Source organism: Entelurus aequoreus, linkage group LG15 (assembly GCF_033978785.1).
Source record: "Entelurus aequoreus isolate RoL-2023_Sb linkage group LG15, RoL_Eaeq_v1.1, whole genome shotgun sequence".
Taxonomy (NCBI): Eukaryota; Metazoa; Chordata; class Actinopteri; order Syngnathiformes; family Syngnathidae; genus Entelurus; species Entelurus aequoreus.
In genome coordinates, this window is record NC_084745.1 from 7,725,139 (window position 1) to 7,743,822 (window position 18,684).

Consider the following 18,684-nt stretch of genomic DNA (forward strand, 5'->3'; position numbering starts at 1 on the left):
TTTGTTGGACTGGAACCCCTGGAAAGGATCTCCTCCAGCCAGGAAGAATGGCCGTACCGATCAACCCCATGGATGAGCCCAGGATGTACCAGCAGACGCTGCTCCAGGACGGCCTGTGCGACCTCCTGGAGAGAGACAAGCTGGTGGACTGTGTCCTGAAGATCAAAGACAAGGACTTCCCCTGCCACCGCCTGGTCCTGTGCGCCTGCAGCTCTTACTTCCGCTCCATCTTCCTGTCCGACTTGGACGAAAGCAAAAAGAGGGAGATCGTCTTGGAGGACGTGGAACCGGGGGTCATGGGGCTGATCCTCAAGTACTTGTACACCTCCAAAATCAACGTGACGGAGCAGAATGTTCAGGACATCTTCGCCGTGGCTAACATGTACCAGATCCCCTCCATCTTCACCGTGTGCGTGTCTTTCCTGCAGAAGCGTCTGACCCTCAGTAACTGCTTGGCCATCTTCAGGCTGGGCTTGATGCTGGACTGTCCCAGGCTGGCCGTGTCCGCCCGAAACTATGCCTGCGAGCGCTTTCAGCTCATCTCCAGGGATGAGGACTTCCTGCAGATGCAGCCCAGCGAGCTGGCGGCCATTTTAGCCAACGACAATCTGAATGTGGAGACAGAGGAGGCCGTGTTTGAGGTGTTAATGAACTGGGTGTCTCGGGACTTGGAGGACAGAGAGAAAGCCTTGCCCGGGTTGCTGGATTGTGTTCGCTTGCGTCTGGTCAGTGAAGACTACCTGAGGGAAAAGGTGGAGAAACACAAACTCATCTCGTCTAACCCAGAGCTGCTGAAGAAGCTCCAGATGGTCAAAGATGCTCAGGCTGGGAAGATGCCTGAGGCAAAACCCAAGAAGGAGAAGAAGAAGGACGCTGGAGCAGACGATGAGGAGGAGGAAGTAGAAGAGAGTCTTCTCCCAAGCATCCTCAATGACACCATGCGCTTTGGTATGTTCGCCCGGGACTTGATCCTGATGATCAACGACGCGGGGGCGGTGGCTTACGACCCAGCGGGGAACGACTGCTTCATGGCATGCGTGTCCACTCAAGTTCCCAAAAACCACGTCAGCCTGGTCACTAAAGAGAACCAGATCTTTGCGGCTGGAGGATTGTTCATTGATGAGCAGAACAAGGAGGACCCGCTCTGCTCTTACTTCCTGCAGGTGAGTCAGCAAATACACTTGAAAGGGCTTGGTCTTCACCCCGTAGTTGTCCGAGAGACTCTTTGGCGTCGGAAGGTCTCAAGTATTTGTGTCCTGTGTCGTCAGTATGACCCGTCAAACGCTGACTGGCTCGGGATGCCACCGCTGCCGTCTCCTCGCTTCCTGTTCGGCATGGGTGAGGCCGAGAAGTCCATCTTTGTGCTGGGAGGACGGGAAGTGAAGGATCAGGAGCACACGCTAGACTCCGTTCTGGTCTACGACAGACAGTGAGTCATTTCATGCATCAGGTTTGAGAAAGCAGCATGACAAGAATAAAGTCCATGTGGTTTCTTGCTCGTAGGTCTTTCAAATGGGGCGAGTCGGAGCCAATTCCATACGCGGTGTACGGACATGCGACGGTGTCCCACAAGGACCTGGTTTACGTGATTGGAGGAAAAGGAGACGACAAGTAAGTATTACAGTATCAGCGCTAAATCTAAATACTTACGTCCTGCCTCTTTCTGAAGGAGCTGCTTGAGCAAGACGTCTGCGTATGACACCAGGAGGTTGGAATGGAAGGAGCTGTCCCCCATGAAGACTGCTCGCTCGCTTTTTGGAGCGACCCTTCACAAGAACAAAATCTACGTGGCAGGAGGAGTCACCGACACAGGCCTGACAGACTCTGTGGAGGTCTACGACATTGCGACCAACAAGTGAGTCCCTCGAAAAACACCCGCGTTACGGACTGAAGGCCTCAGGACGATAAGTCATGTGATGTGTTCCACAGCTGGTCCGACTTTGAGACGTTTCCCCAAGAACGAAGTTCCCTGAGCTTGGTGTCTTTGGGGGGCTTCCTGTACGCCCTGGGAGGCTTCGCCATGATGCCTTTGGAGGACTGCGAGGACATGGTTCCCAAAGAGATGAACGACGTCTGGAGGTGGGTGAGACATTACCTTGCACGGGAACTTAAAGAACTTTAGGACTTTAGCCTGAAATGTATTGCAACTCTAAAACTGTAAGTTAGTGGTTCGGATTCCTTGGAGGTTTTTTCTTTGTCTTTCACACACTGACCTTAGTGACTTACTAGCTTAATAGCTGCTTTTCTTTCTAGTCTGCGTGACATGCACACATTGCCAGAATAATCGGGGTATCTGCACCTTCTCTCTGTGACGGATTTGCAATTGTCCCCATGGCCAGTTTTAAGGAAAACACTGCAAAAATAGGACCGACACTTACAACACTTATCCGCTACTAGTGTCTCGTTTTCCGGGTAGTTTCTCGTTCCTTCAACCCTAAGTGGTTCTGTGAGTAGGTTTTGAGACTGCCAAAGCTGATACGAGGCGCCAGAACCTGGGGGACACCAGTCTGTCAGTTTTAGGAAAACAAAGCTAACACTTATCCCCTTTTGATGTCTCTTTTGCCGGGTAGCTGCTCGTTCTAACACCCCTAAGTTGTTCCAGGGCTATGTCCCCCTTGAGGGTCCAGAACCTGGGGGACACCTGTCTGTCCCGCCCCTATGGCCATCTTTAAAGAAAACTGTGCAAAAATAGGCCTAACACTTACAACACTTAGCCCCTTTTGATGTCTCGTTTGCCGGGTAGCTGCTCGTTCTAACGCCCCTAAGTTGTTCCGGGGTTATATCCCGGGACTGCTGAAGCCGACTCGAGGGTCCGGAACCTGGGGAACAACTGTCCGTCCCACCCTCGTGGCTAGTTTTAAGGAAAACAATGCACAAATAGGCCCAACACTTGGCCCCTTTAGGGGGCTTGTTATCCGGGTAGCTGCTCGTTCTAACGCCCCTAAGTGGCTCCAGTTTTTTTTTTCCTAAGTCTTTTTAGGGGGGAAGGTAAGCAACCCTGCCTTCTCCTATGTTAAGCCTTTTTTCCTGTTTCACCAAATCACCTTGGCTTTTGTCCATTACCTACTGGTACTCCAAGTACTACTTACTACTGGTACTCTAAATAGGTAACACTTAGAAAACATTCTAGTTCATATATTCAACAACACTTAGCCGCTATTTGTGTCTCGTTTTCCGAGTAGCTGCTCGTTCTTTCGACCCTAAGTGGTTCCGTGAGTAAGTCTCGGGACTGCCAAAGCCGACCCGAGGGTCCAGAACCTGGGAGACATCTGTCTGTCCTGTCTCTGTGACTAGTTTTAAGGAAAACAATCTTAAAATAGGCCTAACACTTACAACACTTAGCCCATATTTGTGTCTCGTTTGCCGGGTAGCTGCTCGTTATAACGCCCCTAAGTTGTTCCGGGGCTATGTCCCCCTCGAGGATCCAGAACCTGGGGGACACCTGTCCGTCCCGCCCTCGTGGCTAGTTTTAAGGAAAACAATGCACAAACAATGCTCATGATTGGTTGAAAAGTTATCTTGGTGGCAGAGAACAGTACGTGCATATGAATAATGTAGATTCAGATAAAAAGATTATAACACATGGAGTACCCCAAGGTTCTGTATTGGGACCAAAATTGTTTTTATTGTACATTAATGATATCTGTAAAATCTTTAAAAAACTCAACTGTATTCTCTTTGCCGATGATACAAGTCTGTACTGTTCTGGGCAAGACCTTGGCCATCTCTTAGGGACTGTAGAGAGTGAACTCCACATACTAAAGCAATGGTTTGATGCCAATAAACTATCAATCAACCTAAATAAAACAAAATATATAATTTTTGGAAATAGGAAAAATAACAAACAGTGTCATATAAGAATTGATGATATGGAGATAGAAAGGGTGTATTCAACAAAATTTTTGGGAATCCATATAGATGATAAATTAAATTGGAAACTGCACATAAATATACTTAAGACAAAGATGGCAAAAAATATTGCTATGTTACATAAAATAAAAAACTCCGTAAATCAAAAGGCTCTTATCATGTTATATAATTCTTTTGTACTCCCTTATCTTAATTATTGTGTCGAAATCTGGGGTAACAATTACAAAACAAACATTAAATCTATATTCTTACTTCAAAAGAAAGCGATTAGAATTGTAAATTATGCAGATTATCATGACCATACCAATGCTCTGTTTATTAAATTAAAAACATTAAAACTGTACGATCTTGTTGACCTCAACACTGCTATTGTGACGTACAAAGCTCATAACCACATGCTGCCTGGGTGTCTACAGGAGAGGTTTAAACCCAGAAAGAATTCCTATGACCTCAGAGGTTCAGCTGTCTTCCAGAAAGCTAAGATAAGAACAAGCTTAAAAAGTAGATGTGTTTCTGTCAGGGGGGTTCAACTGTGGAACAGCTTGGATTATTCCTTAAAATGTTCCAGTTCTATTCACACATTTAAAAAACACTTTAAGACCAATGTCTTGAAAAAATATATCACTCTAGAATCAACACAGTAGTTACTACTATGATCAATGTTAATTCAAATACTAAATGTGGGTTATAAATAATAATGGAAGTACAATTGTTTGTATATAGTATATAAATTGGTACAAAGGTTTAACATGTCTACAAGGATATTTCACATGCCTTTACTGTGTATATAATTGAACTGTGTTTATGTTATGTATAATGTGTATTTATAATATGTTGTACAATGGACATTCAATAATTTTCGGAAGTTTATTTTGTACTTGACATTGTTTATAGGGTTAGGCGCAATAAGTGTTCAACTTCAGCCTAAACCCTTTCGGTCTGCAACATTTTCATTTTCAATTTAAGAATGTACAACTGTTTGTTTATTTTGTTGACGATTGACCGAAGAATAATAAACTTGAAACTTGAAACTTGAAATAGGCCCAACACTTGGCCCCTTTGGGTGGCCTGTTATCCGGGTAGCTGCTCGTTCTAACGCCCCTAAGTTGTTCCGGGGCTATGTCCCCCTCGAGGGTCCAGAACCTGGGGGACACCTGTCTGTCACGCCCCTATGGCCAGCTTTAAAGAAAACAGTGCAAAAATAGGCCTAACACTTACAACACTTAGCCCCTTTTGATGTCTCGTTTGCCGGGTAGCTGCTCGTTCTAACGCCCCTAAGTGGCTCCAGGTTTCCTGGTTCACCAAATCACCTCGGCTTTTTGTCCATTACCTACTGGTACTCCAAGTAGCACTTACTACTGGTACTCTAAATAGGTGACACTTAGAAAACATTCTAGTTCATATATTCAACAACACTTAGCCGCTATTTGTGTCTCGTTTTCCGAGTAGCTGCTCGTTCTTTCGACCCTAAGTGGTTCCGTGAGTAAGTCTCGGGACTGCCAAAGCCGACCCGAGGGTCCAGAACCTGGGAGACATCTGTCTGTCCTGTCTCTGTGACTAGTTTTAATGGATTACAATCTTAAAATAGGCCCAAGACTTAGAACACTTAGCCCATATTTGTGTCTCGTTTGCCGGGTAGCTGCTCGTTCTAACGCCCCTAAGTTGTTCCGGGGCTATGTCCCCCTCGAGGGTCCAGAACCTGGGGGACACCTGTCCGTCCCACCCTCGTGGCTAGTTTTAAGGAAAACAATGCACAAATAGGCCCAACACTTGGCCCCTTTGGGTGGCCTGTTATCCGGGTAGCTGCTCGTTCTAACGCCCCTAAGTTGTTCCGGGGCTATGTCCCCCTCGAGGGTCCAGAACCTGGGGGACACCTGTCTGTCCCACCCTCGTGGCTAGTTTTAAGGAAAACAATGCACAAATAGGCCCAACACTTGGCCCCTTTGGGTGGCCTGTTATCCGGGTAGCTGCTCGTTCTAACGCCCCTAAGTTGTTCCGGGGCTATGTCCCCCTTGAGGGTCCAGAACCTGGGGGACACCTGTCCGTCCCACCCTCGTGGCTAGTTTTAAGGAAAACAATGCACAAATAGGCCCAACACTTGGCCCCTTTGGGTGGCCTGTTATCCGGGTAGCTGCTCGTTCTAACGCCCCTAAGTTGTTCCGGGGCTAAGTCCCCCTCGAGGGTCCAGAACCTGGGGGACACCTGTCTGTCCCGCCCCTATGGCCAGCTTTAAAGAAAACAGTGCAAAAATAGGCCTAACACTTACAACACTTAGCCCCTTTTGATGTCTCGTTTGCCGGGTAGCTGCTCGCTCTAACGCCCCTAAGTGGCTCCAGGTTTCCTGGTTCACCAAATCACCTCGGCTTTTTGTCCATTACCTACTGGTACTCCAAGTAGCACTTACTACTGGTACTCTAAACAGGTGACACTTAGAAAACATTCTAGTTCATATATTCTCATATGCAATTATCTCCAATAGAACCAAGAAACTCTTTAAAAGTACTTTTGAGAACTTTGAATGAAAGTTACGACCCACTGGGTCTACCCGGGCCAAGTTTGATGGATCATTGTTTTTGCAGGTACAACGAAACGGAGAAGAAGTGGACCGGAATCCTCCGCGAGATCCAGTACGCCTCGGGAGCAACGGTTCTCGGTGTCCGCCTCAACACGCTGCGACTCAACAAGATGTAACGACGTCGTGCGGGAACATTCGGGTTTTGTTATCAGGACTCTTCCACGCTAAAAGTTGGGACTCGCCAAAGAGTGTCTTTTCGCAACCGAACTGTTGGGATTGTGGACTTCATCAGTCCATGCTCACAGACAGTCTGAGGGGACGGTGCAGGACGGCGTACGGTCCAGTTTGATGAATGAGAATATTTATGTCAGGTTCAAACACCGATGACATCTATTAAACAGACAAGAAGCAAGGAATTCAACAGAGACAGGATTCAATTTAGCTCAATGAGAAGAAACGTCTGGGCTGTACTCTTTGCAGTCTTCCACCACGCTCTGACGAAAGGATTGCACGCATCCTCTTTTATTTGGACTTTCCCTGATTACATGGCAACAGCTGTTTCTAAGGGGAGAGGGGGTCGTAAACAGCCGTTGCCCTCGGTCACAAAACAGTTCAAAGAAAAGATGCCTGGAGCTTGCTTCCTCTCCGCTTTGTAGATCTCGGGTCAAGACGAGACCTTCCTGTGGATCACAATAGATCAAAGAAACCGACGCCTTCATGTCGCTTCCCATCGTACACAGTGCAGTTTCACAAGCTTTTTGCTTGGTAAGATCAAAGACAGCTTTTGTCTGCTCGCCGGGAACAGATTACAATTATTCTGACAATTTACAGACGAAGAAATGACGATGCCTGATAGTTGAACCAAGGGGCCGATTTGACGCTTTCATCATGGCAACAATTTCTCGCTTCTTTGGCCTTCCAGTCTTTCCGAGTTTTTTGTTCCCTTTTCGCATGAACCTTGATGACTCGTTATAATAAACACAGCACGCAAACATGAATATCTCTCCAGCGTTTAATGATGAAATGACAGGCGCTACACGCTAAGTCAGCAACACCATATAAGGGCAGAAGACAATTGTCATAAATAAGTCATGTGTGGGCTCAGAAAGCTAACATTATTATTATTATTATTATTATTATTATTAGAAGTAGTAGTCAGCCCTCGTGTTGAAAACAACAACAACATTTATCAACAAGTCAGCAAATACAGGAATTCAACCACGGACATTTTTTTGCAACATTTTTACCTTTTTTGAATTTCTGGACTTGAAGGGCAAAATTAGCCCTTAGCAAATCATGCTAATTAAAAGACATCAAATCTGTGAAAAATGTCCCTTCTCTTTGCTTTACTGCCACTTAGCCCACAAAAATATGATTGAGCGGACATATTTACCTTCTGTACCCTATACTGTATTCTCTACCTTTATTACTTGTGCTCAATCCACCTCCACACACTGTATTTACTCAACTGCAGAGAGCACCAGCCATCTGTTATTGTTGTATTATTAGTTGTTTTTTAGTAAAAGTATAGTTTCCAAAATGATGATTGGAGTGATTTATACGACAACATACAAAACCCAAAAGCAGTGAAGTTGTTACGTTGTGTAAATGGTAAATAAAAAAAGAAAATACAATGATTTGCAAATCCTTTTCAACTTATATTCAATTGAATAGACTGCAAATAGGGATGTCCGATAATGGCTTTTTGCCGATATCCGATATTCCGATATTGTCCAACTCTTTAATTACCGATATCAACCGATATATGCAGTCGTGGAATTAACACATTATTATGCCTAATTTGGACAACCATGTATGGTGAAGATAAGGTACTTTTAAAAAAAAATAAATAAAATAAGATAACTCAATTAAAAACATTTTCTTGAATAAAAAAGAAAGTAAAACAATATAAAAACAGTTACATAGAAACTAGTAATTAATGAAAATGAGTAAAATTAACTGTTAAAGGTTAGTACTATTAGTGGACCAGCAGCACGCACAATCATGTGTGCTTACGGACTGTATCCCTTGCAGACTGTATTGATATATATTGATATATAATGTAGGAACCAGAATATTAATAACAGAAAGAAACAACCCTTTTGTGTGAATGAGTGTAAATGGGGGAGGGAGGTTTTTTGGGTTGGTGCACTAATTGTAAGTGTATCTTGTGTTTTTTATGTTGATTTAATAAATTTAAATTTTTTTAAAAAAAAACAAAAAACGATACAGATAATAAAAAAAAACGATACCGATGATTTCCGATATTACATTTTAACGCAGGCCGATATTATCGGACATCCCTAACTGCAAAGACAAGATACTTAACGTTCCAACTGGTAAACTTTGTTATTTTTCGCAACTGTTAGCTCATTTGGAATTTGATGCCTGCAACATGTTTCAAAAAAGCTGGCACGAGTGGCAAAAAAGACTGAGAAAGTTGAGGAATGCTCGTCAAAACACTTATTTGGAACATCCCACAGGTGAAGAGGCTAATTGGGAACAGGTGGGTGCCGTGGTTGGGTATAAAAGCAGCTTCCATGAAATGCTCAGTCCTTCACAAACACGGACGGGGCGAGGTGTCACCACTTTGTCAACAAATGCCTGAGCAAATTGTTTGAGAACAACATTTCTCAACCAGCTATTGCAAGGAATTCAGGGATTTCGTCAATATCTTCAGAGGGTTCAGAGAATCTGGAGAAATCACGGCACGTAAGCGGCGAGGCCCGTGACCTTCGATCCCTCAGGCGGCGCTGCATCAGAAAGCGACATCAGCGTGTAAAGGATATCACCGCATGGGCTCAGGAACACTTCGGAAAACCACTGTCGGTGACTACAGTTTGTGGCTACATCTGTGAGTGCGAGTTACCTTTGTCTCCTGCAGGCTAGACTACTGCAAGGCACTTGTTGTCGGGATCCCCAGCAAGAACATCCAGAAGCTGCAATACATACAGAATAGTGCTGCTAGGAGCTGCGGAAATACGACCATATCACACCAATTCTCAAATCCCTTCACTGGCTTCCTGTTTCACTCGGGATTGAATACAAAGTCTCCCTACTAACCCACCAGTGCCTCCATGGGAATGCCCCCATCTACCTCAAAAAAACTGCTCACCCCCAAATCCTCCACACGACACCTCCGCTCCGGACAGGCTAACCTCCTCCAACCTCCGAGGACAAAGCTACGAACAATGGGAGACCGGGCTTTCTGCTCCGTCGCTCCCGGTCTGTGGAACGCTCTCCCTGACCACCTGAGGGCACCACAGACTGTGGATGCTTTTAAAAAAGGCTTAAAAGCCCTTCTTTTTAAAATAACCTTCTTTTTTTTTTAGATATATGCATACTAGTTCTAACTATTAGGCTGTTCTAGTTTTTATTTTTTTAAATTTTTATTATCTTTTTATTTTATTACACTGTAGCACTTTGATGTTGTTCGCTCAATGTAAAGTGCTTTTTACAAATAAAATCTATTATTATTATAAGTTAAAACACTACTATGCAAAGCGAAAGCCATTTTATCAACAACACCCAGAAACGCCGCCAGCTTCGCTCGGCCCGAGCTCATCTAAGATGGACTGATGCCAACTGGAAAAGTGTTCTGGGGTCTGACGAGTCCACATTTCAAATTGTTTTTGGAAACTGTGGACAAAGAGGAAGAGAACCATCCAGATTGTTGTAGGCGTAAAGTTCAAAAGCCGGCATGTGTGATGGTATGGGGGTGTATTAGTGCCCAAGACATGGGTAACTTACACATCTGTGAAGGCACCATTAATGCTGAAAGGTACATACAGGTTTTGGAGCAACATATGTTGCCATCCAAGCAGCGTTATCATGGACGCCCCTGCTTATTTCAGCAAGACAATGCCAAGCCAGGTGTTACAACAGTGTGGCTTCCTAGTAAAATATTGCGGGTACTGGACTGGCCTGCCTGTAGTCCAGACCTGTCTCCCATTGAAAATGTGTGGCGCATTATGAAGCCTAAAATAGCCTGTTGAACAACTTAAGCTGTACATCAAGCAAGAATGGGAAAGAATTCCACCTGAAAAGTTTCAAAAATGTGTCTCCTCAGTTCCCAAAGGTTTACTGAGTGTTGTTAAAAGGAAAGGCCATGTAACACAGTGGTAAAAATGCCCCTGTGACCACTTTTTTGCAATGTTGCTGCCATTAAATATCGAAGTTAATGATTATTTGCACAAAAAAAAATAAAGTTTCTCAGTTCGAACGTTAAATATCTCGTCTTTGCAGTCTATTCAATTGAATATAAGTTGAAAAGGATTTGCAAATCATTGTCTTCTCTTTTTATTTACCATTTACACAACGTGACAACTTCACCGCTTTTGGCTTTTGTACAATTATGATAAAGAATAGCTCAGGCAGACTAAGTAGGACATTGTGTTTATTAAAGTGACGTCACTATTTGAGGAAATACGTTAAAATACATTTATAGAGCTTGTAAAAAAAAGCTTCCGCATAAAATGATTAATATATCACACGTTAGCTAAAGTGAACAATTAAAGTGCTCATGGTGATGATAATAATAATAATAATTGTCATTAAATTCAATGGCTGCTGACACTTTTTACCCACCAAAGTCCCGTTGGAGTCCAAATCATCAGCACGCACACTCAGGTGGCATAAATGTACATGAAAAACATCGGAATGTGCCATTAAAAATCTTTTATGTGAGCAGCAGTTTGGAGAGTAAAAGTGGGCGTGGCCACCGCGCTGAAAGTGCATCAATCAGTATTTGTCATAACGCTCCCAAACTCGGACCGCTCTTTTGGGACGTGGAATCTATGGGCCAAAAAAAATCACAATATCATTAATACAACTTTTTTTTTTTTCATAACATCAGAACATTGCTCTCAGAAAAATATACTTTTTTCCCCTCCTCCTTGTAAGAATATGACTTCCTCGTTAAATTCACATTTTAAAATAATGGTGACTTTTTTCCTTTTTACAACTTTTTCCTCACATGGCATTACTAATTTGTCATAACTTTAGCACTTTTTCAGGACTTTTATCAAATAGAACTTCTGGACTTTTTGTCGTAAAGTTTTCGTACATAAAATTTTAACCTTTTCTTCACAACGTTACATATTTTTTGTCATTTTGTCACATTTTCTCACTTTTCCCATAACATTCATAACACTCTTGACTAGGGATGTCCGATAATGGCTTTTTGCCGATATCCGATATTCCGATATTGTCCAACTCTTTAATTACCGATACCGATATCAACCGATATATGCAGTCGTGGAATTAACACATTATTATGCCTAATTTGGACAACCAGGTATGGTGAAGAAAAGGTACTTTTTAAAAAAATGTGTAAAATAAGATACATAAATTCAAAACATTTTCTTGAATAAAAAAGAAAGTACAACAATATAAAAACAGTTACATAGAAACTAGTAATGAATGAAAATGAGTAAAATTAACTGTTAAAGGTTAGTATTATTAGTGGACCAGCAGCACGCACAATCATGTGTGCTTACGGACTGTATCCCTTGCAGACTGTATTGATATATATTGATATATAATGTAGGAACCAGAATATTAATAACAGAAAGAAACAACCCTTTTGTGTGAATGAGTGTAAATGGGGGAGGGAGGTTTTTTGGGTTGGTGCACTAATTGTAAGTGTATCTTGTGTTTTTTATGTTGATTTAATTAAAAAACAAAAACAAAAAAAAACTACCTGATACCGATAATAAAAAAACCGATACCGATAATTTCCGATTTTACATTTTAACGCATATATCGGCCGATAATATCGGCAGGCCGATATTATCGGACATCTCTACTCTTGACATTTTTCGTACATATTGTAACTTAAAAAGGCTTAGTTGGCCACATGCGTGGACAGCACCTTTAAGCTCTTATTTCCAAAAATTGTGTACACTACTGAATCGGGGTCTTATGGCCACTTATGTGGACACTTATACTGCCATCTGGTGGTGTCAGAAGAGTATAACATACAATGGAATTTGGAAAAAAAAAAAAGTGTAAAAATAAGAATTAGCATGTCACTAAACATGACGTACACGTTTGTGTACTTATGGACTAAGTACATCATATCAAAAGATGATTCTTAGTTTTTATTCTAATTAGGGTCCAATAAGCCCCAATAGCAAAGAGAAATAAAAAAAAGCATGTAAACAAACAGCTTGGGCCTTAAGAGGTTAAAGTTTTTTTTTCATATATCGCGTTACAACTTTTCATAACACCCCGCCTTTTTTTTTGTTGTTGTCATTTTTGACTTATTTTCGTGCAACATTTTGGGTTAGTGCATTTGAAAACATCAAAGTAAGGACAATACTGCGTCATCTTTGCATCGCAACTTAATAATCTCTAAGGCTTTTCTCCTTCCACGTAGAATTAGTGCACACCTGTGTGCAGTTCAATAGGTGGCCTCTAGATGGCAGCATTTCTTCAATCCTTAGGATTGCATGAAAATAAAAAGTCCAAAATACTACATTATAAGGGTGTAACGGTACGTGTATTTGTATTGAACCGTTTCGGTACGGGGGTTTCGGTTCGGTTCGGAGGTATACCGAGCGAGTTTCCACACGGACATATTAAGTAGCGCACCGCACGTTGTGTAAACAAAGCACACCGAGGCACAACACACGGCATGCTAGCAACGACCGGGCTACGACAACATGTAAAAGCCACAGTTGGAAGACCCTCCTGCCTCGTTAAGATCTCCCGTTTGGGAACACTAAGGCTTCGCGGTGCGATACAACAATGGAGGACGGAGGGTTTGCCGACATTGTTCAGCAGCGGTAGGGTGTGCTTCTGGCAACACGTTAAACATTTGAGGCGTCACCACCCCCAAGTGAACATCGCTTCAACGAAGAAAAAGACGAGCGTCGTGCAAACACAGCATTCAAGCAGCCTCTCCTCGGCGAGTCAGGCAGGGCTAAAGCAATAACAAATGTTTTTATAGCAGCAGATTTAAGACTATATTGCATTAAAAACTAGATTTTGACCCACTGAGACATTGTAACTGCAAGCAGGTCTGCTCTTTCTGCAGAAAATGTGGATAAACGGATTTTTCTGGCAAAAAACATGAACATTGAGTGAAAGTCACCAGGGTTAAATGCTGGGGGGGGGGGAAGAAAAGTTAATCTGAGGCTGAGTTGACTTGAAACTGTTTAATGTTGCACTTTTTGTATGTAGAAGAAAAGTCTTGTCATCTTATTTAATCTGAGCAACAACTTGAGCAGGCCTGGGCAATTAGTTGGACTCGGGGGGCCAAATTTAGAGAAAAAAATGTGTCTGGGGGCCGATATATCTATTTTTAGGAAAACTAATACAAAACCTCACAATAGAGTCTGATTGAATGCTAAAAATGTAATGACAGACTGCCTTGAAAACGGAATGGAATTTTAAATTTTTCTATGAACGATAAAACCCTGAATATTGAGAACATATGAACGTCACACCCCCCTCTCAATCCACATATTTTACAATCAAGCCAAATGCAACAAAAATGCAACAAACACAGCGAAATATGAACGCGAAGGGTAAAAAAACAAAAAACATCCATCATCTAATACAGGGGTGTCCAAAGTGCGGCCCGGGGGCCTTTTGCAGCCCGCAGCTAATTGTTTACCGGCCCGCCACACATTCTGGAAATACTATTGTAAAAATAAAAAAGAACATTAAAAAAAGTGGAATGAGGTTAAATCTAACGAGAAAAAGTTGCAATGTTGACACAAAAGCTGCCATGCAGGCTGTTTTTTTTTCTTTTGTCTTTCTTTTATTTTTATTTTTTTGCCATTGCTCAAAAAAATAATAATAATGACAAAAAATCCATGTTATAATGAATTATTTTCAGGGCTCCAATTAGTTGAAATATTTCACTTTAAAATGTTTTATGTGGTAAATATTGCATATATTGTGTAGTAGCCATATAAAAACATCAAAGTTTTCTTTGACAAAAGCTCATAAAACAAACAAAATAGTAGTAGCATAAAATGGACAGATATATCTGAAGTTGATCTCGTAACTTAAGTGTTGAAAGTAAAAGAAAAACCTAATAAAAATGTATCACTTTATGAGTGGGGCACCTTTTGGATCCCAAATATATTTAGTGGTTTTTTTATTTATCTTTTCACTGTGACTACTCAAAAATATGAAATAATTAAAATCAATGGTGTCCTGCATTATCGATCTTTTAGGGCTCTAATTACTAAATACTGCATATTTAAGTTTTACTATAAAAAAAACTAAGTTGTTTTTGACAGAAAAGCCATAAAATACCCTTAAGGGTAAAATAAATAAAAAATCCATATATTTTGTTATGGTTTGAAAATGAAAAATATCAAAATGGCCCCCACATGCTTTAATTTTTCCGTGTGCGGCCCTCAGTGGAAAAAGTTTGGACACCCCTGATCTAATATATCTGATATATCACTAAGCTTTAGAACTTTCTTGTAAAAATCTCCTTCCGCGTCTGTCCCTGACACCCACATTTCAGGCTCTGGAAACACTCTGTGGAAACGCTCCCCACCCACACTGCTTGGTGCCTCGTCTGACCTGCTGTGACATAGATTACCATAGTAACTAGTAGGGTTGTACGGTATACGGGTATTAGTATAGTACCACGATACTAATGAATCATATTTGGTACCATACCGCCTCTTTTTTTTGTTAAAATAAAGCCAATAATAAAACATTTTCTGGTCCCCTTTATTTAGAAAAGTATCGAAAAGTACCGAAAAGTATCGAAATAATATTGGTATCAGGACAACACTAGTCAGTAAAATATCATGCAAAAGCGCAGATTCCAACCATTGAAATACTTTGTATAGTTCAAGACTTATGGTCATTTGAAAACAAACTACTTCCTTAACGTAAATGACCGCCATAACCACAACACCAGGGGGAGCTCCACTAACCATGTTAAACCCAGATTCCGAACTAACAAAGGTCTTAACTCATTCTCTTTCTATGCCACATCAATGTGGAATGCGCTCCCAACAGGTGTAAAAGAAAGGGCATCTCTATCCTCCTTCAAAACCGCAATAAAAGTACACCTCCAGGAAACTCCAACCCTAAACTAACACCCTCCCCGGATTATAAATAATCAAATGTAGATACTTTTTCTTATGCTTTCTGATATCTCTCTCTCTATGTCCACTACTTGCTGTACATATCCTACCAAGTCAGTCCTACACTGTTCCAATGTCCATTTCTCTGATGATGCAATTGTTGATGACAGAAGTGTTGATACCAACCAATATCCCACACCCCGGATTGTAAATAATGTAAATAATTCAATGTATATACTCTGATGATTATCTTGTGTGATGACTGTATTATGATGTTAGTATATATTTGATAGTATATATCTGTATCATGAATCCATTTAAGTGGACCCCCGACTTAAACAAGTTGAAAAAACTTATTGGGGTGTTACCATTTAGTGGTCAATTGTACGGAATATGTACTGTACTGTGCAATCTACTAATAAAAGTCTCAATCAATCAATCAAAAAAAGCACTTTATATGTAGAAAGGTTTCGCTAAAGGCCTACTGAAATGATTTTTTTTTTTTTTTAAACGGGGATAGCAGATCTATTCTATGTGTCATACTTGATCATTTCGCGATATTGCCATATTTTTGCTGAAAGGATTTAGTAGAGAACAACGACGATAAAGATCGCAACTTTTGGTATCTGACAAAAAAAAAAAGCCTTGCCCCTACCGGAAGTAGCGTGACGTAGTCAGTTGTACATTTCCGCAAAGTTCCCTATTGTTTACAGTGATGGCGGCCAGAAGTGAGAGCGATTCGGACCGAGAAAGCGACGATTTCCCCATTAATTTGAGCGAGGATGAAAGATTTGTGGATGAGGAAAGTGCAAGTGAAGGACTAGTGGGGAGTTGAAGCTATTCAGATAGGGAAGATGCTGTGAGAGCCGGGGGTGACCTGATATTCAGCTGGGAATGACTACAACAGTAAATAAACACAAGACATATATATACTCTATTAGCCACAACACAACCAGGCTTATATTTAATATGCCACAAATTAATCCCGCATAACAAACACCTAGGTGTTTGTTATGCTAGCTCCTAGCTATAGCTAGGAGCTAGTATACTAGCTCCCGTCCATATAACCCGCCAATACAATTCAAACACCTGCACAACACACACAATCACTCAGCCCAAAGGACCGTTCACCTAACCCAAGGTTCATAAAGCTTATATATTTAACCAAAGCTACGTACGTGACACGCACGTACGGGCAATCGATCAAATGTTGGGAAGCGCAGCTGCGTACTCACGATACCGCGTCTGCGTCTGTGTATCCAAATCAAAGTAATCCTGGTAAGAGTCTGTGTTGTCCCAGTTCTCTACAGGCGTCTGTGTATCGAAGTCAAAGTCCTCCTGGTAAGAGTCTCTGTTGTCCGAGTTCTTCGATCTTGACTGCATCTTTCGGGAATGTAAACAATGAAACACCGGCTGTGTTGTGTTGCTGACTTCCCTCGCAAAATACTCCGCTTCGCACCGACAACTTTCTTCTTTGCTTGCTCAGCTTCTTTCTCCATAATGCAATGAACTAATTGCAACAGATTCACCAACACAGATGTCCAGAATACTGTGGAATAATGAGATGAAAACAGAGCTATTTCGTATTGGCTTCAATGGGGAGAAAGCCATTGTTTACAAATTTGGTAAACAAATAATTTTTATATTATTTTCTTGTTTCCTTACTGTACCGAAAATGAACCGAACCGTGACCTCTAAACCGAGGTTACGTACCAAACCGAAATTTTTGTGTACCGTTACACCCTTACTACATTAGTAACATCCGCATGGAATAAAGTGTTTTTTTTTTAAATCGATCTATTGAGGATGAATTAGAATAAATGTGTTAGCTTTGACTCGACTTGATTTAAAGGGCCGTCTTAAAAATGGACCCTGTAGTGCAAAAGCAGCAAATGTACAAAACGTGAGGGGAAAAAAAAAACATTAAAATGAAAGATGAAAGCTAAAAATTCACCAAAGTGCTTCGTCTTGGAAAAAAAATAAAAAAAATTCACATTGACCAACGCAAAAGTCCAACTTTGTGTTGTACCAGCTAAGAGGACACAATGAGGCTTCGGAGTAATTCAACTGCATCATTACTTATGAGAAGAAATAATATGTACAGTTTATTTCTACACTAAGCTAAGCTAAGCAGAAATGTGTAAACAGTGCGGATGTTAGAAAATGTCACTTCCTCACAGGGAGTTTGAGATAAACCAACCTATGCTAGTCGCTAGTTAGCTTACCATAGCAAGGAATTATAGGTGTGAAATTTGACATATTTTCATCTTTGAAGTTTGTCCTTTAAAGTTCAATTTGACCTGTGTTATTTTGTTTCACTTAGCGTGTTAGCCAGTGGTAGCTATGAGTAGAATGCTAGCTTATTAGCTCCAAGTCAAATTTGATGTGGTTCCAAAATGTTTAAAATGGGCGATGTTAGCATGTAAATAATGTTGATAACAATAATAATGACAGCTGCATCTTAGTTCCGTTGTGTTAAGTCAGATATTTCCAAAGTGAGATCGCTAAGCTAACTAGCAGCTAGCATCCTCATGGAAGGACCTTTTAGTTTCGATATTTAGAAAGTCTTTTTTTTGCATATACTAGTATGTATACATATAGATTAGTACAGGGGTTATTAAACTTTGACCTAGGGGCCCAACTTTTCCACTACAAGGGGGCCCAAGTCAATATATTAACACTGAATTAGGTCACCTGACTCTTCATTTGAACTGTGTTGAATAATTAAATCTGACCTCCTTACAGTTTAACAGCATACACTTTGCCAAATGACATGAAAGCACTCGTTAATCCTGAAGATTATTATCAAGGTTTAGGGCGGGCTGATTAAAATAATATCAAATATACTGTAAAAGAAGGGACTCGTAAAAAATAAATATACATACAATGCTAAAAGAAATAAATTACATTTAGTTTTCTAAATAAACGGTCAATAAAATGATCAGGGAATTGAACGAATGAAAATATTCACCATTTTAGTCATACTTTTTTGCGCTTAAGACACTTCTGCTTGACTTCTTCTGTTTGTTAGACATTGTCATTACTGCCACAAGTGGTGAAGAAGTGTATTACAACGGAGTATTGCTGCGGACCACAGCTGAGAAACACATTTTTTTCAGCGGCCCCCTATGGTGTGCATAGGTTGGGCCCTATGGTTAAGAAATACTGGACATGTATAGAACGCATTTCCAGTCCTACCTTCTGTTTCCCACGCAGAGGTTAATTGTTGGGACGTGA

General features: G+C 41.3%; 2 protein-coding genes across 2 annotated transcripts in view; one reads left to right on the plus strand and one right to left on the minus strand.

Annotated features, from left to right (window-relative positions):
• The window catches only part of klhl40b (kelch-like family member 40b), a 7,928-nt gene extending 96 nt beyond the window's left edge, over positions 1–7,832 (plus strand). The window contains exons 1-6 of the mRNA XM_062020676.1: positions 1–1,163; positions 1,269–1,429; positions 1,504–1,611; positions 1,670–1,855; positions 1,930–2,079; positions 6,450–7,832. The exon at positions 1–1,163 is cut by the window's left edge and continues 96 nt beyond it. Coding sequence (XP_061876660.1) covers positions 48–1,163; positions 1,269–1,429; positions 1,504–1,611; positions 1,670–1,855; positions 1,930–2,079; positions 6,450–6,561 — 1,833 coding nt within the window. The 5' untranslated portion in view covers positions 1–47 and the 3' untranslated portion in view covers positions 6,562–7,832. The remainder of the gene's footprint in view (positions 1,164–1,268; positions 1,430–1,503; positions 1,612–1,669; positions 1,856–1,929; positions 2,080–6,449) is intronic.
• Positions 6,589–18,684, minus strand: part of zbtb47b (zinc finger and BTB domain containing 47b) — a 55,453-nt gene continuing 43,357 nt past the window's right edge. The window contains exon 7 of the mRNA XM_062022153.1: positions 6,589–9,324. Coding sequence (XP_061878137.1) covers positions 9,251–9,324 — 74 coding nt within the window. The 3' untranslated portion in view covers positions 6,589–9,250. The remainder of the gene's footprint in view (positions 9,325–18,684) is intronic.